The sequence below is a fragment of the Acanthisitta chloris genome, unplaced genomic scaffold (assembly GCF_000695815.1).
Source record: "Acanthisitta chloris isolate BGI_N310 unplaced genomic scaffold, ASM69581v1 scaffold1053, whole genome shotgun sequence".
NCBI lineage: Eukaryota > Metazoa > Chordata > Aves > Passeriformes > Acanthisittidae > Acanthisitta > Acanthisitta chloris.
Window position 1 is genome coordinate 29,656 of NW_008666298.1, and position 19,588 is coordinate 49,243.

A 19,588-nucleotide genomic window follows, 5' to 3' on the forward strand; every position below is an offset into this window, starting at 1 on the left:
CCCATGAGAATTATGGTTCTCAAAATGTTTTAAGAAGATTTTATGAAGAGGGAACAGGCTAAGAAGAAGATGAGAAGCAGAGCACAGACAGAAAAAAATTAAGGTGAGAAACTAAGTGTGACTTTACTGCCATCAGTAGTTCTGAAAGTCAAATTAGACTAGAAGCTTTGGATAACAGTGTATTAGTGAAGGACTGATTATCCTGCACAGCATCATTCAGCAGGGCGATGAACAGTCTAGGATAAATTAGGAGAATAAAAAGCTTTTAGAAATGTTAAATTCTAGTATCAGCTGCATACTAGAGAAATATTAAACTAGAGTGCCTATTTTAAATACTGGAACATTATTATACTCACGAACAAAACCAAGATCATGGATATTTTAATAACAAATGTGTTTCTTAAGCTAAATTTGGAAATTTTATATCTACTTCAACTTAAAAAAGTCAAGAGTTTATACTTCCATAATCTTTACCCTTGCCTAGTACCTTCCTACTAAAGCTGGCAGCATAGCCCAATATAAAGGTCACCTGATACTTCCCATTTTAAGACACTAATTTGTTTTCTCATAACATCAGCAACTTGGCTAATATTTTTCATGGCAGGTACTTGCTCGGACAAAATTTTTCAAAGAACTTCTGTCCAAACACTGCCATTTCAGAAATATTGGCAGAAAAAGGTGCCTTATCCTTAACAAAATAACCCAGCTCCCTGTTTGAGAAGTTGATACTTTCCCATAGTCAGACCAATATGTCAGCAACAGGAGACCTTTATTTTCACACTCTCTTTGACTGAACTAAAAAACTTTGCAAAATCACAGTTCATTCAAGTTCAGCACAGATCTGCTACAGACTCTTAGCTGAAAACTTAAACTCCTGACCATACACAGCAAGTCTGAGATGGCTGATAAAGGTTTTCCCTGCAGTTGAACTTCTAGGCTTGTGTGCCATGCCACAAATGGACTCTGAAACTGCTGTTCAAGATTCCATCTTGTGTTGGGAAGGCCCATCAGGCAATGTGGAAAGAAGTTTTCTATTTCAAGTGCAGAGGAGACAAAAGCCAAACAAAAGATATAGACTAGGGAGGGGAAAAAGAGAAAAAAGGAAACCAGGAGGAGAAGAGAAAGGTCAGACAAAGGAGCCAACAAGGAGACTGCAAGAAAAACTGGCAAACACTTTCAAAACCAGTGAGACTGAGGATGAAAGAAAGCAGATCTGAAGAAAAGTCAGGCTGTAGAAGGCATATGTGACTGTGGGGCAAAAAGACTGGAATAATAAGCTGATGATGGGAACATCACACAGTACGAGTAGAAACAGGAACATATTTGGGAGGGGGAAGGGAAGCAGGAGATAAAATGTTGCCTGGAAATTGGAAAGGAAGACATACTAGAGGAGAAGCCACAAGGAAAAGATACTGGACTAACTAGGCAAGGAGACTGAGAATAAGAAACCAGAAGAGCAAATTAATGCAACAGTTGAAAGAAATCTCAAGCTTTGAGACTAGCTCTACAGGTTCTGGCTCAGCCAGTGAACCATGTAAATGTTAATACAATGCTACATGATGGATTGTTATTTTTCCACCTTTCAGGGTTTCTTACTCAGCTAAATTACTGCAGCTTGACAAGTTACCGTGAACCATCTGAGCATCATTTTCACACACACACACCAGCAAAGCCCACAAAAACCAGAAGGCAATTCACATCAGCTCACTCCTCTTGGCCACTGTCTAAGCTAATGCAATATACAGTTGTTATGAGCCAGGAGTAGGCATCTGGAAAGCTGCCATTGTTGATCTAATTCTTAGGTACCTGTTAAGCTGCAGTAACTTATCATGTACCTAAACCTTTAATGTGGAGTATGAATAACTTTATTATAAAATAACAGAGACTGTAAGTACATACAGCCACTTATTTGGTATGTTTGCCACTTCCAGTTTTTACTTTGTTCAGTCATTCAAGCTAGAACATGCTCACCTTTGAATTTCTTTGCAGAACTATTTTTTCCCCCTGCAAAACCTGAAAATATAAGGGCAAGATGTGTACTGCCATCTGTCAGTCTTCATGGCAATATTTTAACTGAAATTCAACCTTTTCAACACACTGAGGAGAGCTACAAAGAAGCTGAAACTTTGGCAGATAAAAAACTTGTTTTCAATTTGCCTCAACATGCATTAATACCACTTGTGTAAGTGCTCATCTGTGCAATTCCATTCATACATACATCAGCTCAGGGACTCTTAAAAAAAATAATCAATCAGGAAGCATTTTTTAAGTGGCTATTAGGGCGAGTACAGTTTATACTTGGCAGAAGGGCACTTGCAATATACTTTTATTCTAGTAATACTACTAAAAATATTTCAGGTTTAGATAGCACCTTTCATCAGCACTTCTCAAACTGCAAAAGCACAGGGTTCCTGCCTCCCTGTGCATCACTTAGGATACTGCTGCAAGATTTCAGCATGTGCTCTCTAGGCTGAAGGCTTTGGACAAAGCTCTGGAACTGACCTTTGCTACAAGAAAAAAGCTTAATCTCCTGTGCCAGAAAGAACTATGCTGATTTTTCTTAAGCAGATACACAGCTCAAATTTGTGTTCTATGGAGGTCATTCTGATAATGCTGGATAAAAACTTTTATGACTTAAATCTACTCTATCTAGAGACTTAAAATGGGTGCACTGCATCAAATATTCAGCTATAATTATCAGCACTACCTACCAATGAAATGAAACTGTACCTAGAGTGAAACTCAGCAGCTAAGGATTCACTGAAATCCTACAAGCAGCTCAGGACAAGCTATATTACAGAATACAGCACTTGGATAGCACAATTACTTTGTAAATAAGATTTACCTGCTGTGGCATTATAGAAAATTAAGAAACCCTACAGGACTGAGCAGCCTCTACATTTTGTATATAATTTTTTTTTTAATTAAAGATGAAATGTTTTAAGACTCCTACTTCAGTCTTTAAAGTCAAATATTACAGAGGATCACTGAGAAAACTTGATTCTGGAATTCCTAGCATTAGTTTTGTTAAAGTAAATATATTTTATGAAAAACAACACTGAGAAAATCTCTGTGTTGGTATGCAGTATACGTGATGTCACCAGTTACTTCCACTTAGTTATCAAATGACAAGTATCATGTTGGAACACTGAAGAACCTGGTTTTTTTCTTCTGGATTGGGGGTTTTTTTCCCCATATATTAATTTATCTTGTAATAATCTTCACTTTTAACATTTCTTTCAAGACTTAACATTTTTTTAATAATTATATTCCTTAGGGCATTTAATTTTGAAAAGAATACTGTTAGAGTACATTAATTTTCCCCAATTTCTAACCATCTGCAAGATAAGTAGGATAAAAAATATGCTCCACCGATTTAATTAAAATTGTAATAGTAAAGAATTCAGTGCTTTAAACTTATAGATTAATAACCAAAGGAAGCATTCTTTCAAAATATATTTAGCTTGCCTTACTAGCACTGAAAGTGAATAAGAAAACCCACCTTGCATGGTTAAAGACTGTGTAAATACAAAATTTCTGCTGTAAGGCAGAAACATGACAGAAACAATTATTATACTTTTTTATCCAATACAAACGGGTTGAGAATATTTAGGAGCATCTGCTGAAATAATTTAAGGCCTCAAACTTGCACAGAACTATTTAGGTTTAACTGCATCTAAGATGAGACCTACTAGAGCTAACAAGGAGTATTCTTGGGTATTAAACTTTTTTTTATTAATTCTATACAAATGTTAAGGAAACAAACACTTCAATATTAGATCAAATTTTGAAATTCATATGCTATTTACTTTTTTTGAAAAAAACTAGGAATTTTCCTGACATGGAAATTACAACAAAAGAATGCGTATCTCAAATACCATTAATTGTTATTTTAAGCACAGAATAAAGACTTCCTTGAAAATAAAAGCAGCTGACTAAAAATCAGTAACAAACTTCCTGGGCAGAGTGCAGTGATCAGTATTTTGGAGATATTTATGACTACAGGATATTGTTCAAAAATGCATCTTGTAAACAGAGCCCAAGTGAATTTGAAACTCTTATTCCCCTATATTCCCCTATAATTTGTTTTAAACTTGAATAACCTATTTTTGCATTCTTTTTAGAAATGTTATGTGTATATATGATGCCTGATACAGATATACTTTTTTTGCTTAACACAAAAGTCTCACAGAATGTCCTCACTATATTAACAACCTACCTGATGAGCCAAATCCACCAAGTGCAGAGCCGATAGCTGCTCCTAAAGAGCTGCTACTTCCAAAGCCAAGAGATGTGCTTCCTGGTTGGCCAGGACCATGTGAAAAAAGGGAACTGCTCTGGGAGTTATTGGTCAAAGAGTTACTGCCATAAAATGAATTGGATTGTAGGCTACTATTTGTTTGCTGTTGCTGTTGTTGTGGCTGGGCACCAAGTGGCCGAAATAGACCGTTCGTGGCTCCCGTGAGATTGTTTGCTGATCCTCCAGCTGAAGCAGCTGCAGCTGTAAAACACACGTGTTCAATCATAATTACTCTCTCAAACATTTCTGACTGAAAACGGACTATTCAGAGCTAAATTGTATTTTCTTGAAGCCCTCTTAAACAAGCAGAAATTCACATATTAAAAGACTAAAAGAGACTTTATAGCAATACAGTCTTAATTACCCAAGGGAAAAAAAAAAATGAAGACAGCATATGGTGTAGGCTAATCAAGGCTGTAGAACTGTTAATGTAATTGAGGGAATTTTCAGTGTAAACATATAAGACATTACTGTTTACTGAACTTTTTATATCCAAAGTTGCAATAGCAGAGTGGCAGCTAAGAGTCATTCAAAGACATCTTCAGCTACTACTGTCAGACGCAAGTTCTGCATAGAGAAATTTATAGATTAAATTAAAATCTAATTTTCTGAACAGATTAAGTTAATTAGTATTTTGGATTTTTCAGTTAGTACTTTGGATTTTAATTTAACAAATGCAATAAATGGTTCAGTAAAGTAATACTAAATCTTACAACTGATAAAAAAAGAAAACTAGAGACTTGATATAACTAATTCTCCTCTTCTGCTGTCCATTCTATACATAGTTTTCTTCCTTGCCAGACTTTTCAGGAGAAAATACTTCCAGAAGAAAAGCATAGCAAGGTTCCAGAGCAGTCCATCTTCTGCCAGGCCGAAGCAATGAAATGATGCTTCCTAGAGGACACCATTTAGGGGACTGATGACAAGTGCATGTTATATGCATGGGGAGAGGAAGGAGAAAATGTTTGCATCTGACAAAAAACATCCTATCATGCAAAAACATGCCTGCATATGTATCGGGAGAGGACTGTAAATTTGAACTAAAAATGGAAAACCACATCTCTGAGAAACAGCAGTCTCTGTCAGAGAACAAGAGGCAACAGAAAAAGACAAAGGAGGTATGATATATCCTTCACAACTAGAAACCTTCACAGATGCATATAAACATCAATAATAACAAATACTAATCAACATTACTGTTAAGATTCAGTACAGAAGTGAAAGAAACCTCCATGCAGGATCAAATACTTACCTGCTTGTGCTGCTGCAGAACTGATTAGAACAGGAGTTGAGGCCACCAACCTGACTGGTGCACCAAGGCCAGTTCTTGCTCCAGGGCCTACTACTAAGGCACCAGTCTGATCGTAATAGGCAGTGGGAGCTAGTACTTGATAGCCTACACAACACAGAAGACAAGGATTAGCAGTACAGATAGTCTCATGGCCTTGAAATATTCTAACCAAACTACAAGGGGGGAAACCAGCCTTTCTCCCACACTGCCTTTGAACATCAACTGGACATCAAAAGAAAAAACAGTGAACACAGTAAAACGCTGTGACAAAACTGGACTTAGAAATGTTCCATGTAATCTTTTACTACTAGAATGACAAGTAAATTTAGTAGTCTAAAGCTGAATTTATTGTCAAGGTTAGCAAAGTATCTAACAGCACAGTGAGAAGGTACAGACACAATACAACTGGCCATATTTGGATCATTACCAAATCAACTTCTTTCAGCAATTTAAAACTCTACATTCCTCTTATACTCCTTTGTACACGGAAAAGCTATTGAAACCTGTATAATTAATGGGCTGAACTAAGTCCATGTTTGGCAATTCCATACATTACCTAGCCACACTGAAATGTCCATCTGCTAAAACACATCAGGAAAGGAATGTTGTATGTGCAGAAATACCTTGGACCAGTCAGTTTCACAGGAATAAAAAAAGACTGCAATCCAAGTATAATTTCATTCAGTTGACAGTTAAAAAGTTGGAATTGGGAATATTTGAATGAAAGAGAGCAAAAGAGACAAAAAAAGCACAACAAAAAACCCTTGGACAAGAGCAAGAGAATTAATTTTAAAGCTCCTGACACTTTATAGTAAAGTAGATGAATTGGAGTAAGAATCCCTAAAAAGGAAGATGAGCTATAGGTGCCACCGGCTCTTCCACCTACAGAAATGTGGTGTGCTGCTCTACCACCTTCACCACTAAGAAAGGTTGCTACATTCCCAAGGCAGGGAAAGGTAAGTGACTGCTGTTTGTTTTACTGTAGATCTGTAGAGATCAGTGACACTGTAGGAAAGCTCTTCATACTACATGTGCCAGCACCCGTTAGCAATGTTTAATTCCCAGTACCTATATAATCTCTATTTTTACTCACAGCACGTTCAATTGATAACACCATGTTGATCCTGCTGTTACTGCTGTATCATATAAAACCCCTTTTTCAGAACTCAGAATTGACTAACACTTACCAGCATTTACTCTATCCACTTACCCTCTGCAAATGCACAAACCCATGGATAATGCTACAGCTGTATAAGAAAGGACTGATCCTCTCTTTACACCTTTGTGCTCATCTGAAACTCATCTAGAGCATTTTATATTACTTCAGGCCCACAATGTAAACAAGCCTATTGTCCAATGCAAAATACTTGGGGGATAGGGGAGAAAATGTACACAGTTTTGCATAAATTAAACTTACTGGGATTAATACTAATGCAGTTTAATATATTAATATTTTCTATAATATTTGTATCATATTACTGTTAAATTAAGAAATGGAAGCAACTTGCCCGTGCTCTTTACATTACAAGATACCAAATCCCTCTTGATACTTCCCTACCAGTATCTTAATCTGTGATCCTCCCAAGACAGGTCATTTTTAATTAGTAATAAGAAGCAGGGTAAATAGCATCAAGATACTGCGTATCACAGAAGGGTCAAGCTATGCATGAGAGCTGATGGGTGCATCTGTGCTCCCAATCTCTGAAATGAATACATTTTGACCCAAAATAGGAGGCCTCAGCTTTCTATTTAAATCTAGGACTCTTTGTGAAATTGCTAAAACCTTGCTAAGTGCATCTGTAGGATAAAAGGTATAAAATTATTTGCTTTGATATAAAAAATACAATTTCAGAGAGACTGTCTCAGCTCAGATTAAACAGCTGAAGAACAGCACTCACAACAAAACTTAAATCTTCTACTTTTCCTTCCCCTACACTATTCCACAAACTTTGTGCTTTATCCCAGAAAGATGAGCACAAAGCTAAAAACTTCCACTGCCTTGTCTCTTACCAAAGATAAAATGGTGACTCGGCAGATCTCCTCTCTAATTCCCTCTCTCTTCCTGTTTCACTTTTTATTACCTCTCCATTACATCATCATCCCTTGCACCGTGGCTGTGCAATTTCCTCTGCAAATTAACAATAACTGAAGCTCACTTCAGTGCCTTCACATTCAAGCTAACTGTGGTCTTCCAGTGCAACCAGAAAACTAAAATATACTCCTTATCTCCTAATCAGTTCCTAATCACACCCTTTAGAGTTCAATTGCTCTATCTACACTTACTGTTCCCATATCATCAAGGAATATCAAAGTAAACAATCTTGCTTATGAATATGGTGTTTTGCAGAAAAGATTTCTAAATGTCTCCAAAACCACAGTCTGAAAAACACAAATCTTAAATGTTCTTAAAGAACAAGAGAATGAGAGGAAATCTGTTCTTTTGGCTTGTGCAGCCAGTACTTAAGTGTTGCTCTTATCCATCCAGCAATTTCTTCAGTGTCTTTCACTGGGTACTTCACACTCTCTTCTCATTTTTGTATGTAACACCACAAAGCTCTGCACAGATCTCCTACTTCCTCCCCTCTATGCAACTTCCCTCACTGATAAGGACATACAAATATACGTCAAAGTTTGTCACTTCTCTCTACACAATTTAAGTTAACACTTTTCTTACTGCTGTTTAATTTAGGTTAACACTTCTTACAACCAACTCAATTACCTGCCCATTTTAAGCAATGCCATCCTGACACCCTCTCTCATTCTCCCTCCTGCCTCAGGAACATAACCTCTCTCCCCATGTAGATTACTTACAGCTACTCCCTTATTAACACTCCCAAGATCCAATTATTTGCCTCTGTATACAGATTTGAAAATTTATCAGCTCTTAACCCAACATCTTTCCTTAAAAGTGTCAGTCTCCACTTCAGTCTCCCAAGTCACCAAAACCAGAACCACTATAACCTTTGCTTGTTCTGACGAAGCTGTGCAGTCTTAGCTCTGCACTGCTCTCTCACAAATCGAGTTCAGAACTTACTGTCCTACCACTAAACAATTTATACTTTCTGTAACCATTGCAAATTTGCCCACACTGTAATTCCCTGTCTAAGTCCCATAATGAAATTTGACTTCTCCTTCATACTACCTGGAGGCACAGAAGGTATGACCTACTGCAATGTCACACTTCAAACTCCTCTAGGTAATACAAAGCAAACAAACAAAAAAAAAAGAAATTGTTGATTTTCACATTCTATGCATGTTTTTTCAGACAACTCATTTTACATGCCCACCTGCCTGCCAGATGCAACATTACAGTTTCACTGCCTGAATTACATAAACCTAAGAAGTATTCGACCTAGTGAGTGCAGTCAATGGAGGCTCTGGAGGGACTTGGCTGACTTGCTGTTAGATATCTATTTCAGGGTAAGCTGAGCAACTCTGCAGCCTCTGTACAGCAACTGCACAGGGGACAGCTCCACTAAGCACAATGGCTCCTCAGATAAGTGAGGTCACAGCAGATTCCTGAATTTGGACAATCAAGCCGAGTCCAGAAGCTGTCTGAGAGGAGGACTGGTTTTATTTGGAAAAAGAATGTACACTGATCATACTGTGAAACTAGGAATACCCTCTGACTATGTCTTGCACACATATTCAATCAGAAACCCTCTAGTTTTAAGAATCCTTGTTACTGAAAAACTTGCTAAATTAGGACTGGAAGAATTTAAAATTTATTTGCACAGCTTCAATGCCAAATCCATTTCACATTTCAATGTTGTAAAAAAGAACCTGCAGTTTTGCTTTACAGCAGTCTTCCAGTACCCAAAGGGGCCTACAGGAAGGCTAGAGAAGGACTTCTTACATTGGCATGTAGTGATAGAAAAAGCAGAATGTATTTCATCTGAAGAAGGGCAGGTTTAGATTGGATATTAGGAACAAATTCTTTACTGTGAGGGTGGTGAGGCACTGGAACAGGTTGCCCAAAGGGGCCGTGGACTCCGCATCTGGACTCCCCCTCTGGTGTTCAAGACCAGTTTGGATGGGGTCCTGAGCAAACTGGTCTAGTGGAAGGTATCCCTTCCCATGGCAGGGGATTGGAATGAGACAACCTCTAATGTCCCCTCCAACCCAAACAATTCTGTGATTCTATGACTTTCTGAAAAGACAATTAACAACAACATTATGTGGAAAGTAATCTGGATTTCAGACAGCTTCTCTTTGCATGTAGGATGAGATGTGTGCTGTAAGTGCTACATGAATACACCTCCATAAACAATAAATACAGAAATACTTGATTTATAAAATTTGAGAGTAGTTGCGATGCTAATTTCATCCAACACAAAGGCTGTGGCAAAGAGAAAGCAGCTGAAACAATTTAAGGACAGTAGCACAGACAAGCTGAACAATGTACTCTCAGTTACTAGAGCTCACAATGAAGCCAAACTACAAATGCTCTCTCTGGAAAGAATATTCAAAAGCTTGAAACTCAGTTTGAACCTTCACTTTCTTGTAAAACATCTCAGTCCACTGAAATAAGAATTCCTCACATTTTCCTGCTGTTTATCACATTACACATGTTGCTCAGTGATTGCTACCTGGGATGTGCTTAGTCACATTTTGATACATAGATGCTATTTAGTCATCTTGACTCAATTTTATAGTAAGGGAATAAAAAAGGCATCTCTGGAGCAAAGCTCACTTCATGCTAGATCAGGTAACTAAAATAGAGGCAAAGAAATCACGGCTAAAAGTTCCTATTTCTCTTCGCTAGCTATAAAAGAAGCCTAAGAACTCATTCAAATAGACATCTAAACCAGTATCAGGATTCCCATCTAAAATGGCTTGTATTCATTCCATCACCCTGTATCTGTCTCCTTCACCTAAAAAGAGCAATCACATGCACTCCCTATGACTCACTACGAAACCATCTTATGATGACTGAAAAAAATCAATGTCTTTGTTTATATTATGAGCTCCATTCCCTCCAAGAGGGGTAGTCAGTAAGGCTGAAAGGCAGTTGCACACAATTCCTATTACAAAACAGTCTGAAATATATTCACAAGAATAATGCTCTTCCCTGGCCATACTGGCATGCAGCAACAGATGGACAAAGAAGCAATCTGCAATGGAAACTGAGTAAAAAGATTCCTGCCCTCACAGAAAACTTCTTGGGGCTTGTGGAAGAGAAAAAAGTCTTTGAGTACCTTCCTCACAGAACAGGCTCTAACTCTACCGAGTTTCTGTATGTGACCACTCAGAATTACTTTCAAAACCATCTGTCTGCAGAGCGGCCTTTTTGTGGAATTTAAGAACAACATTTACACTGAGACAGGTGCTCTACGTCCAAAGTAAGAACTAGTAAGTAACTATAAACAAACACACATCACACCCTTCTCCAAAAAAGGTATAGCTAAGCCTTTGAGGCTTTTGCAAAGATGCTTACAGCATCTCTGATCCTCCTCACTGTTTGCAGGCCTTATCCACTGCTTTGGTGAGCTGCAGATACCACCTGATAGGTGCTGGGACAGCACTTTGCTGATTCCTCATTTTAGGAGAAAAAAAAAATGATTCTAAAAGCTGAAGAAACTACTGCAGGAGAAGAACTAGAAACAGCAGTTATAAAACAAAACAGACAAGAAAAACACAAGAGCCAGCCAGTCCTGCAGCTAGAGGTCTAAAATTTCATCATGCATGGCAAAATGCACAGTGCAGCCTCCAGAGTATGCAGCAAACAGCTCTGACTTCTTCAGGCTGTGAGGCACTTCACAGTGGTGCTGACCAAGGAGAGAACCTGCACAGGCCAAAGGAACGTGTATCAACATCATCTAACTGAACTTCGTAAAAATCTTAACTTTCATACTGAAGAATGGCCATGGATACTGAAACTGTTCTTGCTCAGGTAACTGTACCAAACACTTAGAAGTCATGCTGAACTTCAAGCTAAACATTGTACATTTATGACACATGAACCATTCCCTGACGAGTCAGAAGCCATGTGTGCTAAAAGGATCTGAGGCTCCAAGCTCAGGAATGCTTCTGCTTCAACCATGTTACGATCTTCTGTGATGATTAAGCAGTAATTTTCTTTTAGACTTCCTAATTTGGGATTCTGAATTTCAGAAATTATGTCACAAAGTTATTCTAGAAAGACAAATTAACACTTCCTGTTGCAGAGGAACCAGAGAACGCATGACCTTTTAAGACAAGATGTAGCTGCTTCATTATATATGAAACTATCCTGCAAAAATCTAGGATACTTCTTGTGCATACATGTGTAACAACAAATACACAGAAAATGCTTTGAATAAAAAATGCTAAAGGAATTTCTTGTGTTCCAAGAATACCATGCCAGTATTTTAAACCAACTGAACAACTATAAAACTCAATTCTAAGCAGCTTATCATAAACATAACAGAACGTCGTTGATCTGTTACCTAATAACACCAATATTGTAACTTTCAGTGAGTCTCTTAATCCACAGATAACATACATACCTGGCATGCCTGTAGCAAGACCCTGACCAAAAGCCAAAGCTGGATTTGCTGCTGCAGCTGCTGCAAGTGACTCTGCCTGCTGCCCCTGCTGCCCCTGATTGGGAGTAAGTGGGCGCTGAGTTGCTCCAGCACGCAGAACCTGGAAAAGGCCAATACAACACCCCTTCCTTAAAAGGTAAGGAAGAGATTCTATTACATGCTAAAAAAGGTCTACAACAGTTGTTTTGTGGATTTGATGCCTCTTAGCTCTGAATTTCATTTTGGGAATACTCCACCTTGTTGGTTTCAAGGATATATATACACAAAGAATGAAAGGTATACGCTATTTTGCTGACAAATGGGACTGTATCTGCCCTGCTCTGGACAGCAGAACTCATGTATGTTCCATCAATGGCAATGAGTATAAAGTAAGGAAGAAAATCTATAAGAGCAATACATTTATGATCTACATTATTTATTAACTGAACACCTGTCCTTCTCTGATAAACACATTTATTTACATTGTTTCCAGGCAATGGAATGATGTAAGTCTGAGTATTTCAGTGCTTGCAGTAACTTGTCTAAATAATTAACACTCCACCGCCAACAGTGCTGTAAATAATGCACCCAACTAAGTTTAAGAACTCAGATAACACTCCTCAGCCATGCAACACAGGCATATTTTATTATGTCCTGACAGCACATCTCCGGGAATCTGACTGAAAAGTAATCTAAATCCTTGCAACTGCTCTGTTCCTCTTGGTTAAAATCTTCTTTTTCAGGTCCAAAATGAGGGTGAAATATAATTCACAGCATATCCCCACAATGTATCTTATAGGTGATTTGCATAAATTGGATATTAATTTTACAGAGAAAACAAAAAGCCACTGGAGAGATGATAAACATTCAGTTATCGATGCAGTACACTGCTAAAAATAATCAGTAGGAGGAAAGATCCACCTGAATATAAAATCAGTGATGAAAACACTCTGGAATTTCGTGGTATCTCAGAGTCACTTCTTATATTAAACCTAGAAGAGTGGCACTGAAACTGACCATACTGCTGGTAAAAAAAAAAAAATTTAAATATTCATTCAAGCATAAGGTTATTATAAACTTTGGGGGTTTCCTCTGTGACAAAAGGCCATATAATAAGATCATATAATAATTTTTAAAACTCATCCAAAGTATCAATCGATAATTAGCATTTTAAAAAACTTACTTAAAGAAACAGAAATTTCAACAATTTCTTACACCAATTGCTTACTCTTGATTTGCCAAGACAAAAATAACGCACACCACATGGTGATGTTGCAATTTTGTCACAGGAAAATATGCAGGGCAAATTTCTCCCCATGAAGAAATAAAACTGAAAATTTTATTTTCCTACTTTTTAAAGAGACAGAAAAATATGCAACATTCAATTTCCCAGCTAATTTACCAAAAAAAGATCAATTTTTTTTCCAAGCTTAAAAGAAACAATACCCTCCTAAAATTACCAGAACATCTCTTTTCAACACCTTAAGTTAGTTTTCTAGATTGGTTTCTAATATTACATTAGTTTTTGAATACCTATACAGGAAGCGTTACTTAGACATACATGTAACAGGACAACAAGCTGAATTACAGGAACATTTTAAAATACTCCTTATTTTAAGAATTGGGACTGTAAAACAACCTGACTATTCCATATGCTGTAAGACAATGAAAATCAGTAATGTAAGAAAATTTTGAATATTCATTTATTACTTGTTACAGCATATCACCTGAGTTATGTAAAATTTTCTAGAAGCTGATCCTTCTATACTGCAAACGTCACAATGAGGCTTTAAAAGCACATCTGCTTTTGATGAGGAACGTACCGGCTGCTGTCCCTGTTGTGCCTGGGAAGCTGCTTGCTGATTTGCTGTAGTATTTGCTGCTGCAGCTTGCTGCTGAAATAAATTGGCTGGATACACCCCCCATGGAACACCATAATATTGAGGTGGAACCACAGCAGGACCTAAAACCAGAAGGCATCATTATTCCACCTATCGCAGCTAGGTAAAATACTGTTTGCAGCCTCCCTTATTGATCCATCTTCTAATATCAAAAGAGGAATCAGTTTTAAAAAGAATAAATTCCCACATTAGCTAAAATGACATGACTACAAACAGGTTAATTTAAAAAACTGACACCAAACCGTATCTTCTCTATGAAAAAATAAATACCCTTGTGAGACTCAGATAACAAAGAAAAAACTTAAATCATTCAGTGCTTGCATACCAAAGAACATTCAAGATTAGTTTTCATGGCTGGAAAAAAAGATCATTTCAGAACATCACAGAATGAACAAAATTCACACTCCTGACAGTGATACATTGTGACTTTGATCATCTGTGATTCCTCCTTTCTGTATGCTGCCTTTGCTTACAAACAATTACTGCACTGCCTGCCCTGCACACCGCACCATGTTCTTCAGGGTGGGCAAGCTAAACTCCTCCAGTCTCTCGATAAAGAACCCATAGAAGAATAATCTCTCTGTATCATGGCATTGCACACAAAATGCATGATGTATACATATATCTTACTTTTTTCTACTATCTTCCCTATGAAACCACCAACTGGAAATCCAGGGGTGTTTTTTCCCCATGTTATGCTCAAATCTGAGCACTAGTTAGGACTCGAATATGCAGCAATGTTGTTTCACAGGGGTAGCTATTAACTCATTAAGGTATTTTCCTGTGCTTGGGGTGTATCTCTTGTCTGGGCCTTTTAGCATGCTGGACATTGTCTTTCTTCTCATGCCCACCGGGAATGAGAAAATCTGGAATTAGAAAATTAATGCACTAAATAAAAACATACAAGGAAAGGTCAGCTGTCTCATCTTGTGCAAAGAATACATACTACTAACATCAGATGAAACCTCATTAAGGATAACTGGTTTTAGAACAGAAAAATCTTCTAATTGTTGCATATAAAAGTCCAGTGGAAACTCAGAATCCATATATAACAAACCGAAACCCTTTCTATTTTAGTGCAAATTTTCAAAATGGCAGTATTAGTTTTCCTGCAAGTCTCTCCTTCCTTGCGACATATTTGCAGAGAATAAACAGGATGGACTATTTTCTCTTTTCGTTTAGTAAAATTCTCAAGATAGACATGAGGAAGTGTTCAGTTACCTGCTAGGGTAGCTGCTGCAGCTAATCCAGCTGCGGTGTATGGGTCAGTACCTGGAGGAGCAGCACTGATAATGTATGGGTTTGGCACAAAAGCAGCTGGGGCCAAGCCTGCGGAGAACACGCCTGCTGCAGTGATAAACAGAGTCATTACAGCTCACATTCTTAGTAAGCACCATCATATTCAAACCAAACAAATCACAAAGCACATCTGTTAAAATCAGAACTGCTTGTACTCTGGGAGCTTCTAAGAGCAGGTACACTACAGAAATCAACACTTCTATGTCTTCTCAACTGTCCTCTCTTACTAATCCCAAAGCCTAACAACTTTGTTTTGCTGGATCTACAGACTCCAAGGAGATTTATCTCATATGTATCTACCTACCCTTATATAGAAGGGATTATTCCAAGTGGAATTTATTTTGCCCAGCTCTAACTATCTAAAAGTTACACTGGTCTTGCAATGGCATCTGTATCAGACAAATCATCTAGTGTCTTAAATGAATCAGCCCAAAAAATAAACCACCTGCTAGAGATACAAATCTCTCTTCACTGATAATTAGCAAAAAAACTAACCAGAGATTTTAAATCAAGACACCTGGCTTTTAAACAGCCAGCTGTGAGATGCTAATCTCACTTTCAAGATTCCCAATTTGATGTAAGGATAGTAATGAAAGGCAACACCTGAAGAAACTCAGTCAAACAAAGCATCACTACCCAGAGCTTCCCCTGTCAATCAGGCTCACATTTTCTCCAACACCAAGGCTGCAACTGCTGCAGCAAACACAGAATATCAAACTATGATCCTTCTTCCAAATATTTCTCTTTAACTTTCTATTAATATGCATATCAGAAGAGGCTGCATTTGAAAGGGGATGAAGACTCAGCTGACTGCTCAGTCAGCACTTCACACAAAGTAGGGGCTTCTTTGTAGCTTACAAGTCAAAGACAGGACTTGTGGACTCACACAAGCATCTCAATCTGCTTCCAGCTCTCAGACTATTAGTCAGCTACGGAACACTGAAGAGTTGACAGTGCTCAACTCCAGCTATAGGTGCTGATCCCTGTCTGAACAGACCTCACAATCTAAACAAGCTGGTGGGAAAACTAAACTGTCACCCTGTCACAGGAGAACATGGACACATTCTGTTAGAGATGCTGCTTCCTACTTCTACCTGCCCTTCTGATCCCGAGTACCCTTCTCATGCAGAGGAAGAAATTTGTACACACACCTCAACAGCCCAGAGGAGACTGTCAGAATCCAAGGACCTCCCTTGCTTAAACAAGGAATTGCTACCCTGTGCATCCCAACCTCCCTCAACCCTGAACACTGACAGCTTCCCCACAGTGGAAGATAAAACTGTTACCACTGAAATAAAGCCTCCTTGTTGAGCTGCCAGCACACTAAGAACTTTATGCATTTAACTAATTCACTGAATTAAAGAGACAGAAAAAACCTGCCTACAAAAGAATTAACTCCATCACAAAGGTACCTGCAAGAAGAAAGAGCTATCTGTTTTAAAAGTGCCATTAACAAGGAAGAATGACTTGGCACAACAATATGATTCCAAATTTCTCCTATACAATAGTTTTAACTTGATTGTTAAAAACACTAAACTGCAACAGAATCTTAGAATCGCATGTTTTTGGTTTTTAGTAAGTAAAGCTAGTGTCTCTATCACTGCTTGTAGCACTGAAGTTGGTTTTTTATTTTTCCTCACATCAAAATTCAACCACTGTGCTACACAGGCAAATGTAAATTTTACTTCTTTGTATACAACTGTTCAAAGTAGGACAAAATCTAGACAGCAGTAAACTCCAAGGACAGGACGGTTTCACACACTCATTCTGAGCAGTTTTCATGAGAACTGCTAAAATGGGCCAAGTGATCAGTATCTATTTGGATTAGAACACTGCGGGTAAAACTGAAAGGGTTCTATCAAAGCAACACACCCAGTGTTGCCAGGGACAGTTGCTGTACTTTACAAAAACCTCACCTATGTGTGGCTGCTGAGCTGCTGCCAGTGCATATTGCTGCTGCTGGGCTGCTGTCAACTGTTGAACAGTCAGAGCATTAGTCCTCTGGAAAAGCTGTTGGAAAAGAAAAAAAGACGCATTTCAGTTTTCAAAAGTCAGGGATGTAACAGACTGGGCTTTACTTACAAAAGAAAGATTTCAAACCAAGATTCTATCCTAATATATTACTAAACTAGACAATTATGCATCAGTATTCTAGATTAATTATACATTTATTTGCCTTCGACTAAGTCACAGACAAAACAAACTTAAATGCGTTATATATTTAAATGACATTATCAGCAGAGGATAATGAACAACTTGAAGGATCAATGTGCCATGTTTTCAAGTCCATTACTAACCTGCTGCTGAGAATTGTAGTCAAAAAGTCCTACAGTAGCTCCTGAAGAGTCCATTTGTACCTGATTGCCAGGATAGTCAAACTGTAGAGAATCAAGACCAACTTGTTCCATGGCATCTAGATTCTGATTTTCAGGATTTGAAAATTCTTCTACCAGAGGCTTGTGAGCTGTAGCGTTTGGAAGTGGACCTAATCCTTCTGTGGTGTTGGGATTGGGGCCCAAGCGTTCAGCTACTTCTGTAGGGGAGGCTTGTCGACTTCCAGGGGTACGACTGTTTGGAAGAAATTCAAGACAGACTCTTCAGACTTAAATAAAGCTGTCCATGACAGAGCACAGCATTTCTATTCTACAAGCACCTCTGAACTCAAGAGACTTTACAAAGGGAAGTGACAGACTAATTTTAACAATTTCAACCAGCATGCATTGATGGCTCAACATAAAGGACACTTCATTTCAAAGCATAATTTTATCCATTTAAAAAAAAATCTAAGACTATACAGCTCTTCAAATCACTGTGAGAAAAACAAACTAATCTTCAGGCTGTTTTGAGTCAAATGGAGTGCACTGTGGTCATCTTGTAAATTTTGGGATAGCTCTTTATTGTATTTTAGGAGTGACAGAATTATTAGAAAATGTATTGAAGAGAAATTAAAGCACAAAATAAAATGGAAATGGATAAGTGCATCTCATGCCAAAGGAGAGAAGGACACAGTAAAATTTCAACTGGAAAAGACAAACATACAATATAGCAAGTATTTTTCACATCTGAAAAGCAAGCAATGTATTTTCTACTTTAAATAAAATGAACTAGTAACTGCCTCATTTAGCATTTGACCAAAAAATTTCATTTCCTACACAACTCCTTTAATAGACTACACTACAATGATGATCGGTCAGGGGGAAAAAAGGTGTTCTTAATATAATCCTGAATAATATATAAAATATTATATATTTATATATAAAAGCTGAATTGCTCTCTCATCTCCACTTGCTGTATTAACCACAACCCCACCGACTACAGGGGAATTTCTGTGCACCTATATATGCCAACAGGCAAACACATGAAGTGAGATGTCAACAGATTCACATCCTAAAGAGATTCCAACCCTGTGTTTGGTTAGATTCAGAGTACCTTAATTGGGAGTGCTACCCTGCCTTCTGTGTCAGGCCACAAGTTGTTTACACTACCAATTTTTACTGGCAAAAATCTAAGTCAACTACCGGGAGAAAGTTGTGTGAGAGAATCTATGATCCCTTAACAACATTACTGTGTTGGCAGATGATTATATATTGTGTTTCAGGAAACTTACAACTTCTAGTTAAGTTTGCTTTATTTGTGAAAACTGGGCTTAAATACAAAACACCACCTTGCAGGAAGAACCTACATTTATTCCAGCAGTACAGTGCCAGACTAGTTTGGTGCACTGCTAATTCTAGGACTGAGGCACAGTCTCAGTAGTACCTGCTCTCCTTCCTCTTCTGGGCCCCAAAGCTGAAGTATCTGCTCCTCACTGAAGCACAAGACTAATGAAAAGACATCTACTAGTACTTATGCACTTGTTGATACCAACACTGAGGTCTGTATAGCTAGAAATCAGCCTCTTAGTGAGTTTATTGCAACAACATTGTATGATTTACTACTTTGGACAAAGTACTTCAAAGATAAAGTAGGTACACTAGTTTTTTTAAAGTAACAACCAATCCCATGGTAACTGTCTATAACATACTGGCTACCATCTAACTACCCTAGCAACCAACCATGTCTTGCTCAATGTACAAAACTTAAGTTTGAAGCCATTTAATATTCCCTATTCTTCCCAAGTGAAATACAGCATCAACAAAGTGAAGAACAAAAGGAAGAAAGGCAGTTATTTCAGTACATAATTTAGTTTAAAAAACCTGCAAGTACAATAAAATACAAGGAGGAGGACAGGACAAAGTTTATTTGTTAATACTTATGTTTACCCTAATATAGGTTACTCCTTACACAGGTG

The 19,588-nt window shown here is 37.8% G+C and overlaps 1 protein-coding gene across 5 annotated transcripts in view; it reads right to left on the bottom strand.

Moving 5' to 3' along the window:
- The window catches only part of LOC103799688 (pumilio homolog 2), a 61,290-nt gene that overhangs the window by 15,693 nt on the left and 26,009 nt on the right, over positions 1-19,588 (bottom strand). For 2 of the 5 annotated variants that reach the window (XM_009072030.1, XM_009072029.1), the window contains 7 exons: positions 17,595-17,865; positions 17,214-17,307; positions 15,220-15,345; positions 13,921-14,060; positions 12,080-12,218; positions 5,553-5,696; positions 4,220-4,501 (listed from right to left, as the gene is read on the bottom strand). In XM_009072030.1, the coding sequence (XP_009070278.1) occupies positions 4,220-4,501; positions 5,553-5,696; positions 12,080-12,218; positions 13,921-14,060; positions 15,220-15,345; positions 17,214-17,307; positions 17,595-17,865 (1,196 nt within the window). The remainder of the gene's footprint in view (positions 1-4,219; positions 4,502-5,552; positions 5,697-12,079; positions 12,219-13,920; positions 14,061-15,219; positions 15,346-17,213; positions 17,308-17,594; positions 17,866-19,588) is intronic. The other 3 variants (XM_009072032.1, XM_009072031.1, XM_009072028.1) reach the window with 2 other exon arrangements.